Source organism: Eleutherodactylus coqui, chromosome 1 (genome assembly GCF_035609145.1).
Source record: "Eleutherodactylus coqui strain aEleCoq1 chromosome 1, aEleCoq1.hap1, whole genome shotgun sequence".
In the NCBI taxonomy this organism is placed as follows: Eukaryota; Metazoa; Chordata; class Amphibia; order Anura; family Eleutherodactylidae; genus Eleutherodactylus; species Eleutherodactylus coqui.
This window is the reverse complement of record NC_089837.1, coordinates 352888601-352907805: the sequence shown is the minus strand read 5'-3', so window position 1 is coordinate 352907805 and position 19205 is coordinate 352888601. Positions and strand designations below refer to the sequence as shown.

At 42.5% G+C, this 19205-nt stretch overlaps 1 protein-coding gene across 4 annotated transcripts in view; it reads right to left on the bottom strand.

The window, feature by feature from the left end:
• SPNS2 (SPNS lysolipid transporter 2, sphingosine-1-phosphate) overlaps positions 1 to 19205 on the bottom strand; it is a 141304-nt gene that overhangs the window by 83423 nt on the left and 38676 nt on the right. For all 4 annotated transcript variants that reach the window (XR_010786454.1, XM_066577012.1, XM_066577020.1 and 1 more), the window contains exon 2: positions 2969 to 3034. Coding sequence is in view for 3 of the 4 variants with exons in the window: in XM_066577012.1 (XP_066433109.1) it covers positions 2969 to 3034 (66 nt within the window). In the remaining variant the exon portion in view is untranslated. The remainder of the gene's footprint in view (positions 1 to 2968; positions 3035 to 19205) is intronic.

Here is a 19205-nt window from a genome sequence, read left to right as displayed (position 1 = left end):
GGCAGAGAAGCAATTGAAAATGTGAATGAAGTGAATTATTATTTTTAGTCTGTAGAGTATAATGCATTTCTCTAGCAGTCAGAGACCAACAGATGTGTTATTTCTGCAATATGCAACTATAGCAGCTACGGCTCATTCACATCCCTTGTGTCTATCGACGGTGCAGCCTTAATCTTTTCATTCTGTTAGGGCTAAAGTATCTCAAGCTGAAGGGGGAAAAAAATTATTAACCCTACAGCTGCCCCTGTTGAGGCAATCATCACTTCCTTGTATAGCATGATCCCAACTATTCTTGGGTGCGGAGCGTTATGACATTGTGAGTTTTTCAACTTCAATGTTTTAACTCTTTGCTTGCCACTGTAAAAATGGCACCCGCTTCTACCACCTGATTTTAATCATCAGTGAATTAGCATTTAAATGGCCTTGTTCTTTCTTAATAGATATTACAGCTCCTTCATTTTTAGAATAAACAATGTGATTTTGATTAAATGAGACATTGGCACCTGTTGAATGAGCATGGAAGAGATTTATAATGCCACACAATAAAAATAAAAAGAACAGTGTAATCGAAACTTTATAGTAAAAACCTGAACGCCGATGGACCCATCATTAATCAGCGGCAGTTACTTGCAGTACCAACTGCAAACAAACATTTGTGATAACTTGTGATGAGTCTTTTACATCACTGATGAGGAATTGTGGCTGATTCTTTGCAGAATTGTTTTAATTCAGCTACTTTGGAGGGTTTCTGAACATAAACTGCCCATTTAAGGTCTTCTCACAATAAGATTTAAGTCAGGACTTAATTTTGTTTCTTTTGAACTATTCAGAGGTGAACTTGCTCATGTGTTTCTGGTCAATGTCCTGCTACATAACCCAACTGTACTTGAGCTGTAGGTTACCAACTGAGAGATGGCCATTGTTTTCAGGATGTTCTGATAGCAGAATTCATACATTAGCTCGGTATTACACTCCATCTAATATGGACAAAGGCTAAAAATACGCATGTCTGAAAACGACCTTAAAGTAAGTCTGTCGTGCAGAATTAACACAGTAAACCGACCCTAACCAAAGCTGGGGAATATACAGACAAGGGTAACTATATAGCCACTACATAGCCCAAAAATTGCTGTTCTTGTACTACGCATGCATTAGGCGAGTGACTTGCAACTGATCCGATGGACGTTTCCGTCACAGGACTGATCTGGGTTCTCTTCTCACTTCTTCCGAACAAACCGCACCCCTTGGCTCCTGATTGACATCTGTAGCTCCTTTGAGCTGGAGATACTATGCGTTCCACACCCTATGCTTGTGCCACACTTTCATTCACTATGAACATGTGCACACGATATCAGTGAGCCTAATGGATACAGCAGGGCACATCACTGGACATATGGCACAAGTAGTTAGTGGAAAGCGCAGCAATGAACCCAGAGCAATCCTGCAACTAGTTAGACAAGTTACAACTAATCTCTTATTGCATACACAGCAGGAAAATGTCAATTCAGCGGCCATAAAGTGGTTGGAAAGTAAAAAATGGCATGGTTACCATTGTTTGTATATCCGCCAGCTTTGGTTAGGTTCGGTTTATGGTGATAAAAACTGTCTTTCACCAAAAGGTAACACACTACGCAAACATCTAGGACATTCTGCAAGAAATTTCTCTGCCAAAGTTCCATTAAAAGGATTTTCCAAGGTAAAACTTTTATATGAAAATAGCTTCCCCATATCAAAACATAATAAAGGGCTTATACTCTACTCTCCCTGCAAGTCCCCGTCGGCAGCTTGGGATCCTCTTGCTGACATAATGTTTACAGGCTGCAGCAGCCTGTGTATGGGATGTCATAGGCTGCTACAGCCAATGACAGAGCTCAGTGATCAATCGCTTTCTTTGGTGCAGCAGCCTGTGAAATCCCATGCAAGAGCTGCCGCAGCCTGTAATGAGCATGTCACTGTGTAGACTTGGAGCTGCCGGTGGAAGACTTGTGGGGAGAGGCGAGTATAAGCTCTTCATTATGTTTTTCCCATGGGGGAGCAGTTTTCACATAACTCAAACAATTCTTTTAAAATACGAATGTAAAATGTCAGACATTTGAAATGTCACAGTCTGTAAATAAGAGCTTTGAAATTCATTGGATGACAAAGATTTCCTGAGTCAATTTGCTGTAGGTGAACACAAATCTGTAACGTAGGTGTTGAATAATGCTTTCAGCACTGGACCTCCAGAGGAAAATATATAGTACAGTATAAGACGACATAAACATGACCTTACTACCAGATTTGTGAGGCATAGATCTCCAATATGACTTCCATAGACCTGTTTGGGCCCAATACTGTACCTCCACTTTCCTCTGATTTTATATAGAAGCACAGAATTTGTGGAAAAAAACCATGTGGCCTGCTCCATACACACCTCATACATCCAAATGTTTAATAAATTAGGGAACTGTGTATATTGTTCTTGTTTGTTTTAATGTTTTCCCTTGCTTTTATCTTCATTGTATGACATAATAATGTAGCCCCAGTGTATGACAATGTTCCGATTTGCAACCTGCATTGCACAGTGCGCTGATTGAGCAACCTACCCGAATATGCCCCCTGTTGGGTTGTACAATGTAACTGTTACATTAGTTTATTAATAGAAGGAGATTTGCAAAGAAAAAATAATTTGCAGAGTCACTAAAATAGCAGCACCTGGTCTGTAATATGGAGGCTGTGTCTCACTGTACAGAGTCTTTCCACATATAGGGAGTGAAAAGCTATCAGGCCTCCCTGCCACATCAATATTATATATGGTATATGGGGAGGAGGGAGAACAGGTACACATTTTGCATTGGGGCCCTGAAGCTTCAAGTTACATCTCTGCATGGACACAGCATTTTTCCGAGCATAGGCCCCAAAGCTGTAGAGTGTAGAGCCTAGATGTCATTCATGAACCTATATGCGAGTACTTAAAATGTCCACTTACCAGTTTGTAATAAACCGGCACCACTGTCCTTCACTCCAAAATGTTGCTGAATGTCCAGTAGAACCCCTGTTAAAAGACAAAAGAGAATATAGGTGATTTATGCCATTTTTAAAGAAACACCTTTTTTACTTAAAAATTTATTTAACATTAAGGACCACATACAAGCATTTATCATGATGGCACCACAACATAAGTGTTTCTATCTAATCTGAATAAGGCCGCCTGCAGACCTGCAGGGACCAGTGCGGTGCTCACCTCTCCCACGGCTCCGACTCTTTGATGTGCCGGCTGCCGGCCAGCCGGCGCATGCACAGGGCGGAGCAGACTGCCCAGTAGTGACATTTCTGTGCGGGCCTCTGCGAGACCCGCACAGAAATAGAGCATGCCGCGATTTGTTTTCTGCGCATGATTTCACATGGACAAATCACGTCCGTCTGCCTAGGATTGCGTTTTCTAACGCAATCCTATGGCAGCTTCCACGGGTGGAAATTCTGCGGGAAATCCCGCCGTGGAATTTTCGCCCGTGTGCAGGGGGCCTAAGGCAGATGGAATAATACCTCTGCAGCGCCACCTATTGGAAGGCAGCATTCCTGCAAATCCGACCCTTTATATAGATCTTAACAAAGATTGGGAATTGGATGGGACATTGATTTTCAGGAATGCTGCCATCCAATAGGTGGTGCTGCAGAGCTATTGTTTTATCTTCTTTATTTGCATATATCTCCCAGAGGAGCATGCATGGCCTTATAAGTCTCCTCACTCACCTTCCAGGTGTTCTCCTTAAGGAGTGACAATACCCCTCCCGACTCATTTCTTATCTGAAGCATGCTCTTTAAAAGTCTCTTCACATGGGTAGACTGTCGGACACATAAGCACCCAACAGCCTTCTCACGGACTGACACCGACTATCGCTCCTGTGCTTAAACAGAAGCGATAGTCGTTCAGGTGAATGGAGGTGAAACTGAAGGGGATCATTCTGGCCCACCCCCCCCCCCCCCTCCCCTCCATTCACAGAAAACAGGAGTCACTCAAACATTGAGCAATTCGTGCTTACATGGGTCTATAGTTGCTTGGTTTTTAATTTAGTTAAAAAACAAGAGACTCTGTCCGATGAGCAATTTCTTGCTCAGGACCCTGTTGGTGGCCATGTGTTCAGCGAGAATTCGGGTGATAATGGCCCCATGTAAAGTACCCTTCAAACATGTAGCTGCTAAAAAGAAAGTAAAAACAATTAAAGAACTCTTTAAAATAAATTCTTCTGGTGAAATAGGGAAGACCATGTAAAAGTTATTTAAGAATTGAGGAAGAGCCAGCTTGTGATTCGAGCGTGTTCATTTCTGGCATCATCCAGTGTCCCATTTCCCCAGGACAAGTGAACACTTGCTTTATATATTGCTCAATATTTGGGTCATCCAAGCGCAACAAAAAGTGGAAATAAGATTTTGCTATTCTCCTTAAGTGCATTTGTATCTTGAGCTTATTTTGCTGCTTTCTAGAAGAGCATTACCATTGCCTTTGTACTGCAGTCAGTGCATTAAGCAAACCCTATGTTGTATGACTACGTGACTAATGGCAGCAAGAACTGCAAGACTTAAATAGATTTTAGAAAAGCCATGCTTCGCTGTTTCTATACAAAAGTCGATTGTTAAAATTTATTTTCCTGGGAGTAACATTTGATTTCTGATTCTCATTACAAAATGATATATACTGATAACTTGAGATTTGTAAACACAAAGGAAAATGAGCTAGAAACCTTACTACTTACAGGATAAAGAGGTTCTTGTAGAAAGACATTCATTTTCTCATGAAACAGATATTTTGTTGGAAATTGTGTACCTTCTGCCTATCTAAGATAGTGTTCTGCGTCCTATCACTGTGAAACTTTTTGGATTGAGCCCTTCCTGTGAAGTTTTTATCACTTGTGGCAGCTGTCTAGTTTGCTCATCATTAGGCAAACACAAAGGAAAACACGATAAGGAAATATTGGTGCAGCACACTGTGCACCCTTGATTTGCTCTACAGATAGAAAACCCTTTACAGTTAACTTTGGCAAGAAACTATCTCCTGACTCGGCTGACAGGAGATCAGACTGCCTATCTTGTATCCCTATAGTTGTTTATCTTGAGTATATTTGTAGTAGATCTGTTGGCTACATGTTCTTTCAATTGTCGACATTGTAACTTGGTAACTATAGACGATATAAAAGTAATATAGAAAGCACCATACTGCTAAGAATATCCATTTAGAAACACATATTTATATACAATTGCAAAGGCAGATCAAATAAAAAGGAGTACAAATAGAAAACTCAGCAGAGGTCTAGTTGTATAGACAGGAGTGTAACAATTAGGGCTCATGTCTATGGCCAAAACACTGCAGGTCTTCTCACAGCACTATACACATGTTGCAGCCATTAAGGGAAAGTGAATGAGAATCACTCATTGTCGCAGTCGCTTGGTTTTCAGCTCACCTAAAAATTAGGTGGTGTCGGCGCAGGTACATAGGCAGTTGCTCATCTTTGAATGATTGCTGTTTACTCTGAATTGGAAAAGATCTTTAACTTAACTATTAAACTTTTCTAGAGCCTTGAGTGTCAGATCTTGATAACTATGCATCAATATATAAGTTGCAGTTTGGTGTATCAATGCAATGGTAAGCAGGTTTGAATTTTGGTGTGCTAGTAAAGCTTGGTCATTATATCTGTGGGAACTATAGTATTGACCCTATTAGTTTCCACCCAGTTTTCTCAGAAGTAGATGTGACAAGTTGTATTCCTGAATACAAATCTAAACAGAAGATGACTATGGAGGTAATTATATAAGTACATAGATGGGTAACAGGCCAATAACAAGGGGTTAATATGCAAAACGCAGTAACATCAGATCATAGATTCACATATTACTGCCTCTGCTTTTTATTTCCTCCTTACAAGAAAAAAAAAAGTGTATTCGTCTCCACTCCCCACACTGTGCTGCACCTTGACGGCACTAAACAAAATGCATCTTTCATATCAATTTCCACTGAGCCATCCAGGTATTCATGCATTTACATTAAAGATGAAAGCATGATGAGAGCGCTACCACATATACACTGCTCCTCCTTTTCTTGTATGCAGTCCTTGCACTAGTCGTCCTGCTGTCATTGTTCTTCCATCCCTTGATATTGTCTTCAGTGTCTGAATGCTAATGTATCTACCATTCGAGGCCTGTTTTATTCTAAGGATCTCTTTTTCAGCTTGTGACTCCTATTAAACCTGTTTCGCCCCTAGAGAGTTTAGCTTTTTGTGATGGCCCCTCTCAATCGCTCCATCCCAAGCAGTAAAATGATATTTCATTTCGGCAAATTCAATGATCGTGACTAAGGAATGCTATTTTTGTCTCACAACAGGCAAGAAGTTATGAACACACAAAGACTTCGCTTTATGTTCCTCGCTTATTATTGTGTCAACATGCCATAAATAATGGCAATATTTCAACACCATTACAGCCCGAGGATGACAGGCGATGGCATCACTTAGTGATCTGAGGTCAGCGCTAATGATTTACATCATCCTGAACACAAGTGCTTCTGGGGAGGGCACAGACTACGGCTGCCCTCCAATTTGGGTCTCCAAGGACCCTACTGTTACCAGTTAGCTGATGAGGTTTATCTGTTCAGAAGATTGTATGACAAAGTGTCATGACAGATTCATCACTGTAAAATGTAGTGTATACTGAAAACCTCAAGTAATGTATTATTTATAGGGTACATTCATTTATTACTTGTAATTAGCCCTCCCTGCTTACATTAGTCGATGCTAGCAATTATTAGAATGGATAAAAGTAACAGAAAGGCGTCTTAAAAAGGGTTCTGCAGCAAGAGCCTACTGTAAACTAGCACATGCCATCCCTGCAATTAAAAATGCCTCTAACCTGCCAACTGGCAGTGATCCATACGGTATATCACGTCACACATCTTGGCACTGCTGTAGAGAGGGGAATAGTGAATCCTAAATGTGCTTATTACCTTATACTATATGCTATATATGGGCTTGCTAACTGGCAATTTTCAGGGCAAGGCTGGATGATGCCTTACCCTACAATACTTCCACCCATCACTTGGAAAGACATATATTAACCCTTTGCAATCCAATTTTAGATTCAGGGTTTCCTAGGGGGCTTTCTCTTTCTGCCATTATACAATGGCACCATCTGCTGGCTAGAGCCAGTATTGTGGTATGGGACATGCTGGAGAGGCCGCCGACAACAGAGCGGCCAGTAATTTACAGTAAAAATACCCTGCCGGACGTCTTCTGACATCAAATTTGTACAGCCTTCAATCAGAATGTCTTTAGATGTCAGACAGTGGATTGGAAAGGGTTCATACTCCTCTAGCTTTTCTGCCACCTCAGCCTACACTCAATCTTGCTATATATTTTCCTTTTTTTTCTAGTAATCTTCCTTTAAACTGTAAGTTTGGATCATGTATTACTTACTCCCATGAAAGTTGAGGGAAGAAGTGATGATTTGCTTTAGAGATCACTTATCTAACCACATTCCTACACATAAAGCAACCTCCATTAGTAACATTTATTTCCTCCTGTCATTGTAAAACCAGAAAAACTGATTTGCAGCAGCATCTCAGCCCAGTAAGAAGTGATGCTTATGGTGATTAACATAAAACTTGGGTGGAAAGCAAGTTGCAACATTTTATAACACGCCCTTGTAGGAAGATGCTTTTCTAAGCCACATTCAATGCTATTATACATATATAATACATTTCAAGCCACACCTCAACACATTATGATGCTAGTTAGACAGTTAGGCCTTAGTCACACGGGCGTTTTTTCGCGCGATTTGCGCATCGCATGTCGGATGCGCATGCGCAAATCGCGTGACCGGAGGCGAAAAATCGCGGGAAAAATCTGCACCTACCCGCGTTTATCGTCACTGCAAAACGCCCGTCTGACCGGAGAAAAATCGCCGTGCGCATCAAAATGCGCATGAAACTTCGTCTGACCGGCGAAAAAAATGATTTTGGTGCGCACAATAATCGCAAAACGCCGATAGCCGCGATTTGCGAATCGCCTTGTCCTATAATTTTTCGCAAAAGCGGACATGTGACCGATGCCATAGCGAACCATTGGTTCCATATATGCGCAAAACGCATGCGCATGCGCAAAACGCGCGAAAAAACGCTCGTGTGACTAAGGCCTTAGTCATATGGTATACTCCAGATACTTTTATAGGGTATTACATAAGCGTTCACAAATAGTTTATGTGACACTCATAAATATAGACCTTGCTCTGAAAAGCATGCCTCATCCTTCTGAGCTAATGAGAAAAGGTTTCATTCACTCAAAAACATCATTTGCATTTTAGTGCTCATGGCCTGCCATCACCTCAATGTGCTGCATTTTATTGTAGTTATGGTATTTAAACGTGGCAAGCTCCAAGTTTAATGAGTATGCTTTCTTCAGTCTACTGTAGGCATTTCTGGGGTCATGTGCCAAGCTGTATTATGTGACCACTATGATAAACATTATTATAGGCACAGCACAAATGGGCATAGCTGCTAGTATTAGAAGGACATTGTGACCGATATTCTCTAGACATTGTGGCAAGCACTATTATAGAGACAGTGTGGCAGAACCAGTTAAACTACTATCAACACTGGCATTATTTATGTAATTAGTCGATATAGTAATAATAATTGTATGATATGACTATATAATTAAACTGTACTATAGTTATGTTGTAATATCAAGTGGAAAACAGTTTACTAACCTGCTAAAGGTACATAATCAGGTCTATACAGTTTTCTAAAACTGCCGGCCTGATAACTGTTACTAATGATCTCATGTGATTGTTCCCAGTAAGGGGTCTTTCACACGGCTGTAGGCGTTTTTATGTGCGCCCACCGACACCATAAAAACGGGTGAATGGGCGCACAAATGTAATGTTTGTGCGCCTGTTCGGATGGCATGGCTTGGCACATATACGCCGAGGCTGCCATGCCGTTGCCCTTCCCTCTCCCTCGCCGGTTCACCTCCTCTCTCCTCCCCTCCAGCTGCTTGCAAGAGGAGAAGGGAGGACGGAGCTAAACTCCCGCCCCCTCCCCGCAGCCAGCAATGGGAGGAAGAGGGACAGGGCGACGCTTAGCTCCGCCCCCATCCCGCTCCTCCCATTGTTAAAATGCTGCTAAACTCCCTCCCACCTCCCTTCTCTGGACATTGTCATTGGCTCCCATAGGAGCCCATGCAGCGGCTGACGTATTCCAGCCGGAAAGATAGTTCCAGGACTATCTTTTCGGCCTGGCGCTATATTGGCCAGGGCCAGGCGCTTGTATGCAAATACAGTCATGTGATCTGATGTATTGGAATCCGATGCATCAGATCATGGCATATATTGGCCGGCTGTGAAAACGGCGGCCAATATATGCTCGTGTGAAAGAGCCTTAAGAGAAACCAGGTAATCTTGTAGATATGATACCATGTAATGGCTAATGATAAAATACATGATGTTATTGCAAGCTTTCAGACCTTTCAGGATCCTTCCTCAGGGCATAATGAAACAGATCTGGATGGTATATATATATACATATATATATATATGTCCCAACCAGATCTGTTTCATTACGCCTGAGGAAGGATCCTGAAAGATCTGAAAGCTTGCAATAACATCATGTATTTTATCATTAGCCATTAAAAGATATCATATCTACAAGATTACTTGGTTTCTCTTACTGAGAACAATCACATTTTGTTCTACTGGCTAACACCGTACCAAACCTTTTTTTTCATTTTACTTATTGATCCCATCTAACTCTAAAACAGAGGCTTATAATATAAAGGCTATGTAAAGGTTGAATTCTGATATTGCTGGGCATTGTTTTCTTTACTTCAGGACCCAAATAGTATTTTATTAACCCTTTCCAATCCGCTGTCTGACGTCTGAAGATATTCTGATTGAAGGCTGTACAGCTGTGATGTCGGAAGACGTCTGGCAGGGTATTCTTACTGTAGATTACTGGCCGCTCTGCTATCGGGGACCTCTCCAGCATGTACTACATATATCAGAATGGTCTGGCACCCTGTATCCACTATGCGTGGGAGTGTACGCCAAGCATCCACTCCCCTCATTATCAAGAGGCAGTGTGAGTGGGTGTTTTATCGATGTCCTGCACAGGTGTTATTGGCTCCTCCATTTGGTAGCCAGCTACCTGCATGGTGAGAGGAGGATGCATCTATATGCACTCCTCAGTCAGTAAGTAACGGCCATTTTTCTGAGATTGTTTTTAATTCTGGATTTCCCCTTCTGTGATGCATTTATATTAGTGTAGGGACCCACTACAACGCAAGGAACCATGAAGTGGTTAGTGGGCTCATGTATCTTGGCCAACATCCAACCAATGCCTTGCATTTATTATCTATCATTCACATGCAGTGTGGCATTAAGACTCCAGGGGGAGCCCAGGGTGGCAGTACCAATGTGGTTCACTGTTGGAAATGCAGGGCAACCCGCCGAATAATCATGGCGTCATTAATAGGTTGCTGGTCTGCATGGTGAGCTACATATATCAGAATGGTCTGTCACCCTGTATCCACTATGTGTGGTAGTGTACACCAAGCACCTCATTATCAGGAGGCAGTGTGAGTGGGTGTTTTATCGGTGTCCTGCACAGGTGTTATTTGCTCCTCCATTTGGTAGTCAGCTACCTGCATGGTGAGAGGAGGATGCATCTATATGCACTCCTCAGTCAGTAAATAACGGCCATTTTCTGTGATTGCTTTTAATTTTTTATTTCCTCTTCTGTGATGCATGTACTCCCAGTACTGGCTCTAGCCAGCAGTTGGCGCCATTGTATAATGTCAGAAAGCGAAAGCCCCCTAGGAAATCCTGAATCCAAATTGGATTGCAAAGGGTTAAATAGCAGATTCATTCTACCATCAGTAAATTAAGAGTATTAAATGTCACCTCCAATAAACAACCTCTGTACACTAGGTGCTGTCTAGTCTTCTACTAGACAAATCCTGGGTGATATACCAGCCCCATACAATTTAGAGCAGGATGGTTCACGATACACCTAGTTTCAAAGCAATTAAACCTTGAATGGAGTCTTGAAATAACTACATTTCATAAACTAAATCTAGATAAATAGTAGTTCTACATAAATGGCGAATGTGTTGCTATCTTCATGTAGCCTTCCTAACTAATAGTCACCAGAATAACCCAGCCAATAGATTTTTCACTTGGCAGTTCTGTAAATACCTCTCTGTGGAATAAAATATTAATTGCATCTGGGAGTGGTTATAATTATACATAATGTTAACTATTAACATTTCAGAAGATGTATTCATTACATACTAGAATATCTACTTTGCTGTGTGTAAACACATTTAGTTTTTGGGATAAAAATACTTTAACTGAATTACGTCAATGAAGCACACTTTGCCACCAGAAGCCCTCACTCCTGTGCCTCATCTGCTATCATTACATAATACCCATGTTCCATTTACTGCTGACTGCCCACTGTGCCTGTAAACTGATTGACTTGAGTCTAGATCTGAGGGCAGCACTTAAGAATCCCTGGTTTTCACTCTTTTACCCCACACATCATGATATGGTCTTTGCATCGGGACCACCACCACCCCAGAATTTATCACAACATGGTCAGGAATACCGTTATGCGGTATAGGAAGGTGTAGACATAGTTGTGGTCAAAGAAAAAAACTGAGGTCAGGAATGACAGAGATTCTTGAGTAACGTAGTTCTGCAGGGTATAGAGAGTGTAATTGAGGAACATAGCCAAGGTCAACACTGGCAGATTTTTTGCATATTTGAGAAGCAGGCAGTGGGTCTAAGCAGGCAGAAAACCTTGGTCAACAAATTAGTTAAAGACAGGAGAGGAAATACCAAGAGAGCGGTGGTGGAGGAAGTGGTGGGGGTTCTTCAATGAAAGTGGCTCAGTAGTCAGCACTGTTGCCTTGCAGTGCTGGGGTTCTAGGTTCAAAAACCAATATAGATGTTACCCTTGGTCAGAGTTGAACCTAGGACTCCAGCACTGCAAGGCAACAGTACTATCAACTTCGTCACCATGCTTTTTCTTCCTTCTTTCCTTTCTGGAGGAGAACAATGAGAAACACAAAGGGAACATACGAAGTTTATGCAAATGTAGTGCTTGGTCAGATCTGAACTTAGGACCCAAGTGCCTCAAGGCAAAAGTGCTAATGACCAAGCCACTGTGCTTTTTCTTCCTTCTTCCTCTTTCTCCTTCCTCCTCCTCCGGAAGAGAAAGAGAATAAGAAAAAAGTGGAGAAGGAAGAGAATAAGATATTCTTCCACTTCTTCTTCTCCTCCGAAGAAAGCAGCAGGAGGAAGAAGAAAGAAGCTTGATAGTTCAGCAGCTAGCATTGTTGCCTTGCAGCACTGGGGTTCTAGGTCCATGTCTGATTATGGACAACATCTGCAAGTTATATTTCCTCATTGTGTTTATTCTTTTTCTTATTTTCTCCTAAAACAAGTATGGTGGTTCAGACGTTACCACTGCTGCCTTGCAGTGCTGGAGTCCAAGGTTCAAATTTGACCAAGGGTGATGGTTGTATTAGGTTTTTCAATGTCTTTGATGAGATTTGAACCTAGGACTAGAGATGAGCGAGCACGATCGGATACAGCAGTTACTCCAGCTAGCATCGCTCCTCTCGAGTAACTGCTTACTGGTCCGAGCATGCACGGGGGGGGGGGGGGGGGGGCGAGGGTGAGCGGCGGGAGGGGGGGGAGAGAGATCTCTCTCACTTTACCTCCCACGGCTCACCCCTGCCCCCCGCCGCGCCCCCCTTCCCGAGCACACTCGGATCAGTAAGCAGTTACTCGAGAAGAGCGATGCTCGCTTGAGTAACTGCTGTATCCGAGCATGCTCACTCATCTCTACCTAGGACCCCAGAACCAGAAGGCAACAATGCTAACAACGGAGCACTAAAGAGGCACCCCACCACATACTCAAGAAACCAAACTGGAAATGAAAAACTGATTATTTTCTAGTTCGATCCGTCTCTTTTTTCACATGCGTAATACACACGTCAAAAAAATGCATGTCTGAATGGCCCATTGTAAATCAGTTGTTTTCTAGGACTGTGTATTACATGCATAAAATGCAGCCCACATATGCCTGTGTGACCGAGCTCTAAAAGACAAAAAAACAGAAACTTAATGAAACTGAAGACATTCCGGTTTAATACATTTCTATGGGCTGGAAAACGGAAAGGTTATCTTTCCGTTTTTCTGTTTCCATAGCGGAACAGCAATAACGAAATGAAAACGCTAATGTGAACTTGCCTTATAGAAACTGCAGCCCAGATGTGAACAGTCTTACAGTAATAATTACTGTAAGGCTCTGTAATAATTAGTATTACCAATAATTCTGTATTTATCAGCATATAATCTGCAAAGCAACCCTCGTACATTTTTGCTATTTCTATATGTCTATTGCCAACTGCAGTCACAATAATCAAAGTAAATAAGAAAAGTCCCCTACTAGCAGCTTGTATCTATACGGCAGTATAGTCACTGATGCTTATAGAGATAATGAGACTGTATGAAGGAAAATGTTAGAATAACCATAAATGACAGACGACAACTCTTTTAGCACTGTGGCTGTAAATACTGCAGGTGCCGGCCGCTGCCTTTCAAATGTAATTTTAGCAACCGCAGTGGCGACTCCATCCTACCAACTTCCTAGTAGTGTGACCACACAATACCACAAACTTTCCTTTACTTGAGCCCAAGGCTTATTCAATGCAGATGGAAACTGATAAACAGAGTTTAGTAAAGACTGCTCCCAAATGAACCCAGTGAACGCAAAAACTGCAGACAAAACACATTAAAATTAAGATTAAATAGAATTGTGGAACACAGTCATTATCCATTGAAACTGTAAACTATTTATACACATAATGAATGGAGAATATAAAAATGCTTGATTTATACTACTATGTTATTACAATGTCCTCAATGCAAAGTAGTTTTGTAGGAATTTTCCAGAACTCGAGTAAAAAGGGAAGAGTAGATATAAGCCATTTCCTATATATATATATATATATATATATATATATATATATATATATATATATATATATATATATATGTATACATATACACATACACATACACACACGAGGGGCTGCTGATAAGTCTTTGGCTTTGTGTTCTTTTTTTATTTCTATGGTAATGAATGTTACATCACATGAAAGCCTTATGTGTCTTATATATATATTTCAAAATTTTGTGTTTGTAGTTTATGGCAATAGTGATCTAGGCACGTGGGAAAACAACATGGCGGAGTCTAAGGCGATAGTCACGGCAAATGAGAGCAGAGGAGTGATACAATTCTTGTTTCTGCAAGGAAAGTCCACGCAGGATATTCATGGTGATATGTCGCAGGCATTGGGGGATCAATGCCCTTCATATTCTACAGTTAAGAACTGGGTTGCCAAATTTAAAACGGGCCACTTGAGCACCAATGATGAGGAACGTCCTGGACGACCGAGAGAGGTTGTTGTTCCAGAGAGCGTTGATGCTGTGCACAACCTCATACTGGAGAATCGGCCAATTTCAGCTAAAGGAATAGCAGACATCATGGGGATTTCTCGTGAACGTGTTCGTGTCATCATCCATGAACATTTGAACATGAAGAAGCTATCTGCAAAGTGGGTCCCCAAATGTTTGACAACAGATCAGAAAAGCATGCGAGTGAAAACTTCCCGGTCCATTTGTCAGCGTTTCCGGATGGATAAGAACTTCCTGGATGGACTGGTCACCATGGATGAGATCTGGATTTATTTGTATGATCCTGAAAGCAAGGAGCAGTCAAAAGAGTGGCGGCACAGTGGTTCTCCTCGCCCAAAGAAGATCAGAGTACAAAAATCAGACACTAAGGTGATGGCGTCTGTGTTCTGGGATAAGGAGGGCGTGCTGTTAGTGGACTACCTTCAAAATGGTTCCACCATCAATGCAAGGTATTACATTGAACTTTTGGACCAATTGAAGGCAGCTCCAAAGGCCAAAAGGCGCGGCAAGCTGTCCAAAGGAATCTTGTTCCTGCAAGACAACACCTCCGCTCACACTACACCAGCGACCATGGCAAAACTGGTGGAGCTAGGCTTCCAGCTGGTGGACCACTGACCTTATTCACCAGATCTAGCTCCCTCCAACTATCATCTGTTTCCAAACCTGAAGAAGCAACTCAAGGGTACCAAATTTCACACCATTTCTGATGCCATGGCTGCTATGGATGACTGGTTTGAGGCACAACCGAAATCCTTCTTTGTGCAAGGCTTACAGAACTTGGAATACCGATGCAAGAAGTGTGCTGACAACAGTGGAGAGTATGTGGAATAAATGTAAAGTTTCATCTTCCTATCTCGTTTCTTTCTGGGTAAAGCCAAAGACTTAGCAGTTTTAAAAACTTTTGCCCCAGATAAAAAAAGCCTATACTTTACTATATAGCAAGAAAGTGAAGCTTATTATCAATATCTGATTTGTTGGTATGAGTTACACTTCATTTTTGCAAATACCGTGTTTCCCCGAAAGTAAGACAGTGTCTTACTTTCTTTTTATCCCCAAAAGCCCCACTATGTCTTACTTTCGGGGTATGTCTTATAATAAAAAAAATCATTACTCACCTCCCCCGGCGTTCTGTCGCGCTCCGGCAGGATGTCGCTCGCTCCTCGTCCCCGGCGCAGCATTGCTTTCTGAATGCGGGGCTTGAAATCCCCGCCTCCAGAAAGCTAATACACACACCGTCAGCCAGTTACAGCCACTCAATGACAGCATTGAATGGCTGTGATTGGCTGAAGGCGCACGTGGCTTCAGCCAATCACACTATTCAATTACATCATTGAATGGCTGTGATTGGCTGAAGGCGCACGTGGCTTCAGCCAATCACACCCATTAATGCTGTCATTGAATGGCTGTAACTGGCTGACGGCGTGTGTATTAGCTTTCTGGAGGCGGGGATTTCAAGCCCCGCATTCAGAAAGCAATGCTGCGCCGGGGACGAGGAGCGAGCGACATCCTGCCGGAGCGCGACAGAACGCCGGGGGAGGTGAGTAATGATTTTTTTTTTCTCCACTACGGTATGTCTTACTTTCGGGGTACGGCTTACATTGGCCGACCCCCCTGACACCCCCGGTACGTCTTACAATCGGGGGTGTCTTACTATCGGGGAAACACGGTAGCACTGATAAATGTATATCTACAGTATCACTGAGGTTTAACAACAAGAGGTGCAGGGTATCATTTGCCTTTGGGTCCGCCTACCAAAGCCTAATGGTGCCTCTGCTCCATAAGAGGTCATTAGTAGTATAAATGGCACATGATAGTTGAGGGGTCGTGCTACAGATATGCCCAAGATACCCATCTTCAAATTGGAATGATCTGATAATAACCAGCATGGATGTTCAAATTCCTTGCAGACACACAAGCTTTCTTCTACAATGGCTTTTCTGATAGGCAAATAGGAAGATGGGACGATGCCTCTACAGCGCCACCTACTGAAAGGCAGCATTCCTGCAAGTCCGTATCAGACTTTTTAACAAGCCTTGTAACAATGACTGGGAATTCTAAGCCAAAGCCACAGTCTTTTCCAGAAGGGAGAGATAAGCACGCACATACACCTGGTTTGGGGTGATTGCCCCTAATCAGTGTGCAGCAGGTTTCTGGCTTGGCTAGTAAGAGGCATATAGATGTGGCTCAGGAAAAGTATCATTTTTCTTTAGGGAGAGCACCTAGAAGGTGTGAGGAAACTTATAAAGCTCCCCTGGGAAATATGCAAATGGAAAGATGGAGCAATGCCTCTACAGGACCCCTTGTTGGAAGGTAGCATTCCTGCAAGTCAATGTCAGACCTTTTAAGAAACCTTGTAACAATGACTGGAAGTATAAGCCATAGCCAGAAACTTTTCCAGAAGGAAATAATAGAAGAACACTGTATTGGGGAATACCATTACTTCTTAGTAGACCATCACTTTGAGGTTCTCCAAAAACTACTATTAAATGCTAGATGGTTGGATCATTAGTTCCTAACAATGAAAACCTGGTCCATTAGTCTGAATATTTTTAGGACATGTTGGGAAAATTGTTTTCCACAGATGGCCATTATAGTTTCTACATTCGATATGCATTAAAGAGAATGGTCCAATGCAAACTGACATTAAAGGTGTACAGTATACACAGCAGTGAACCACTGTTTCAATAATGAAGAATGGATGACTATTACCAAACCATGAATGTACATTTAATAGGGAAAGCTGCGGCTGTCACATAATTACACCCTTCACAAACGTTCTGGATATTTACAGCGCTAACTGCTGGTATGGTGGTAGTATAGCATCAATACTCATGGCATTCATTCCCATCGTTATACTTCTATCAAGATTCCATTACATGTCTTTATTGTGTTGTCATTAGATAAATATATTTGGCAGAGAAGAGGTCTATACAGGCATGGTGTCCATGACCGGTCCGTTATGTTATATTGGCTGCAATCCTTCTGCAGCTCTTCTAAGCCTGATCTTGTGCCGTTGCTGCACATTCCCTACCATAAAGCACGCATGCTTCCTTTCTCCAGGTCTATTGATCGGAAATGAAAACTCGTGGCACACTGCCTTAATGAATTATTCATGGTGTGAATAAATCAGGGGATGCCACTTAAGGAGAGCTCCGTTTAGTTCTTTGCAGGATCCCCGGAGAGCGCAGCACTGCAGCTGAGCCTGGAGAATCTCCTTCTGCATTCTGCGCACACACAATATTCCTGGGCACAAACACAGTCTACATTGTATGTCTGTAGGTACTCAAGCTGCCTCCTGGTACAAAAATGTGCTAAGTATGTGTTTGAAGGATGCTAAAGCAACATAATAGTGCAACCTGGCAGCAAGATGCAGTGCTGGATGTGTGCCTGCAGTGTGCACTGATCCAAGAATGCTGGGGGTATATGCTGACTGTACAATTACTGAATCCCTTCACCACGATGTACAGCAAAGTAGTGCAGAATCTTGATAAAAGCCAGAATGAGATAACATCTCATCTTACATACAGTGTTGTTACTTGGAAGCCCAAAGTATTATATATGCATTTTCTTGCACTGTCTATATAGGTAACATTAATCACGCTTGACTCTAAACACGACCACTGTGTGACATGCTGTAAGGATGGTTTATTTACACTCTGAGTAGCTTTATAATGGGTTTTGTTGTGTTAAGATAAGAGAACAATAGCTTTTTAGTGGGTAAGTGCTCATTCACACAGGACAACTATTGGCTAAACGATCTGTGCGAGCAGTTGACCTCACCGTTAGATGATCGCGCTCATGCAGAACAATTAGACAGGCAGATCATTATTGAGTGTCGCTGACTTCTTGCTAACTTCTCGCTTACTGCTTAACATTCTATGTGAAAAACTGAGCGAGGAGCGTTTAGCAGCGAGAACTAAGCGAACCAGCGCTGATTTTTATGCTGGTTGAAACTGAGTTTAGAGCTCTTTCCCACAAGCGTAGGCATTTTTGCGTGTGCCCGCCGGTGCTGTAAAAACGCGTGAATGGGCGAAAAAATTTAACGCTTGTGCACCCGTTCAGACGGCACGGGCCCAGTGCATTTACGCTGGGGCCACAATGCCATTGCCTCCCCTTCCCTCGCCGGCTCACCTCATCTCTCCTTCCCTCCGGCTGTTTGCAATGGAAGTGGGTGGGATAGGGGCGGAGCTAAGCACTGCCCCTCCCCGTCCCTTGTCTGCAGCCAGCAATGGGAGGTGAAAACGGCGACTGATATACGCTCATGTGTATAAGCCCTTAGAAGTAGTAATCTAACTGATTTTATGGTTGTTTACCATGCTAATACCGATTGGACCCAACAGATGGAAATCATCAGTCATGTATCTGCATGACGATTTATTCACACGAGCGTATATTGGCCGCCGTTTTCATGGTCGGCTGATATACGCTACCATCTGATGCATTGGATTCCAATGCATTAGATCACACGGGCGTATTTCCACATCGTAAAAGCGCTTGGCCGGAAAATATAGTGACGGGCAGAAAAGATAGTCCTGGAACTATCTTTGTGCCCAGAATATGTCGGCCGGTGCACAGGCTCCTATGGGAGCCAATGACAGCAGCCAGAGAGGGGAGGTGGGAGGGAGTTTAGCAGCGTGACTGCTAAACTCCCTCCCCCTTCTCTCCTCCTCTCCGGCTGTTTGCAATGGGAGGGG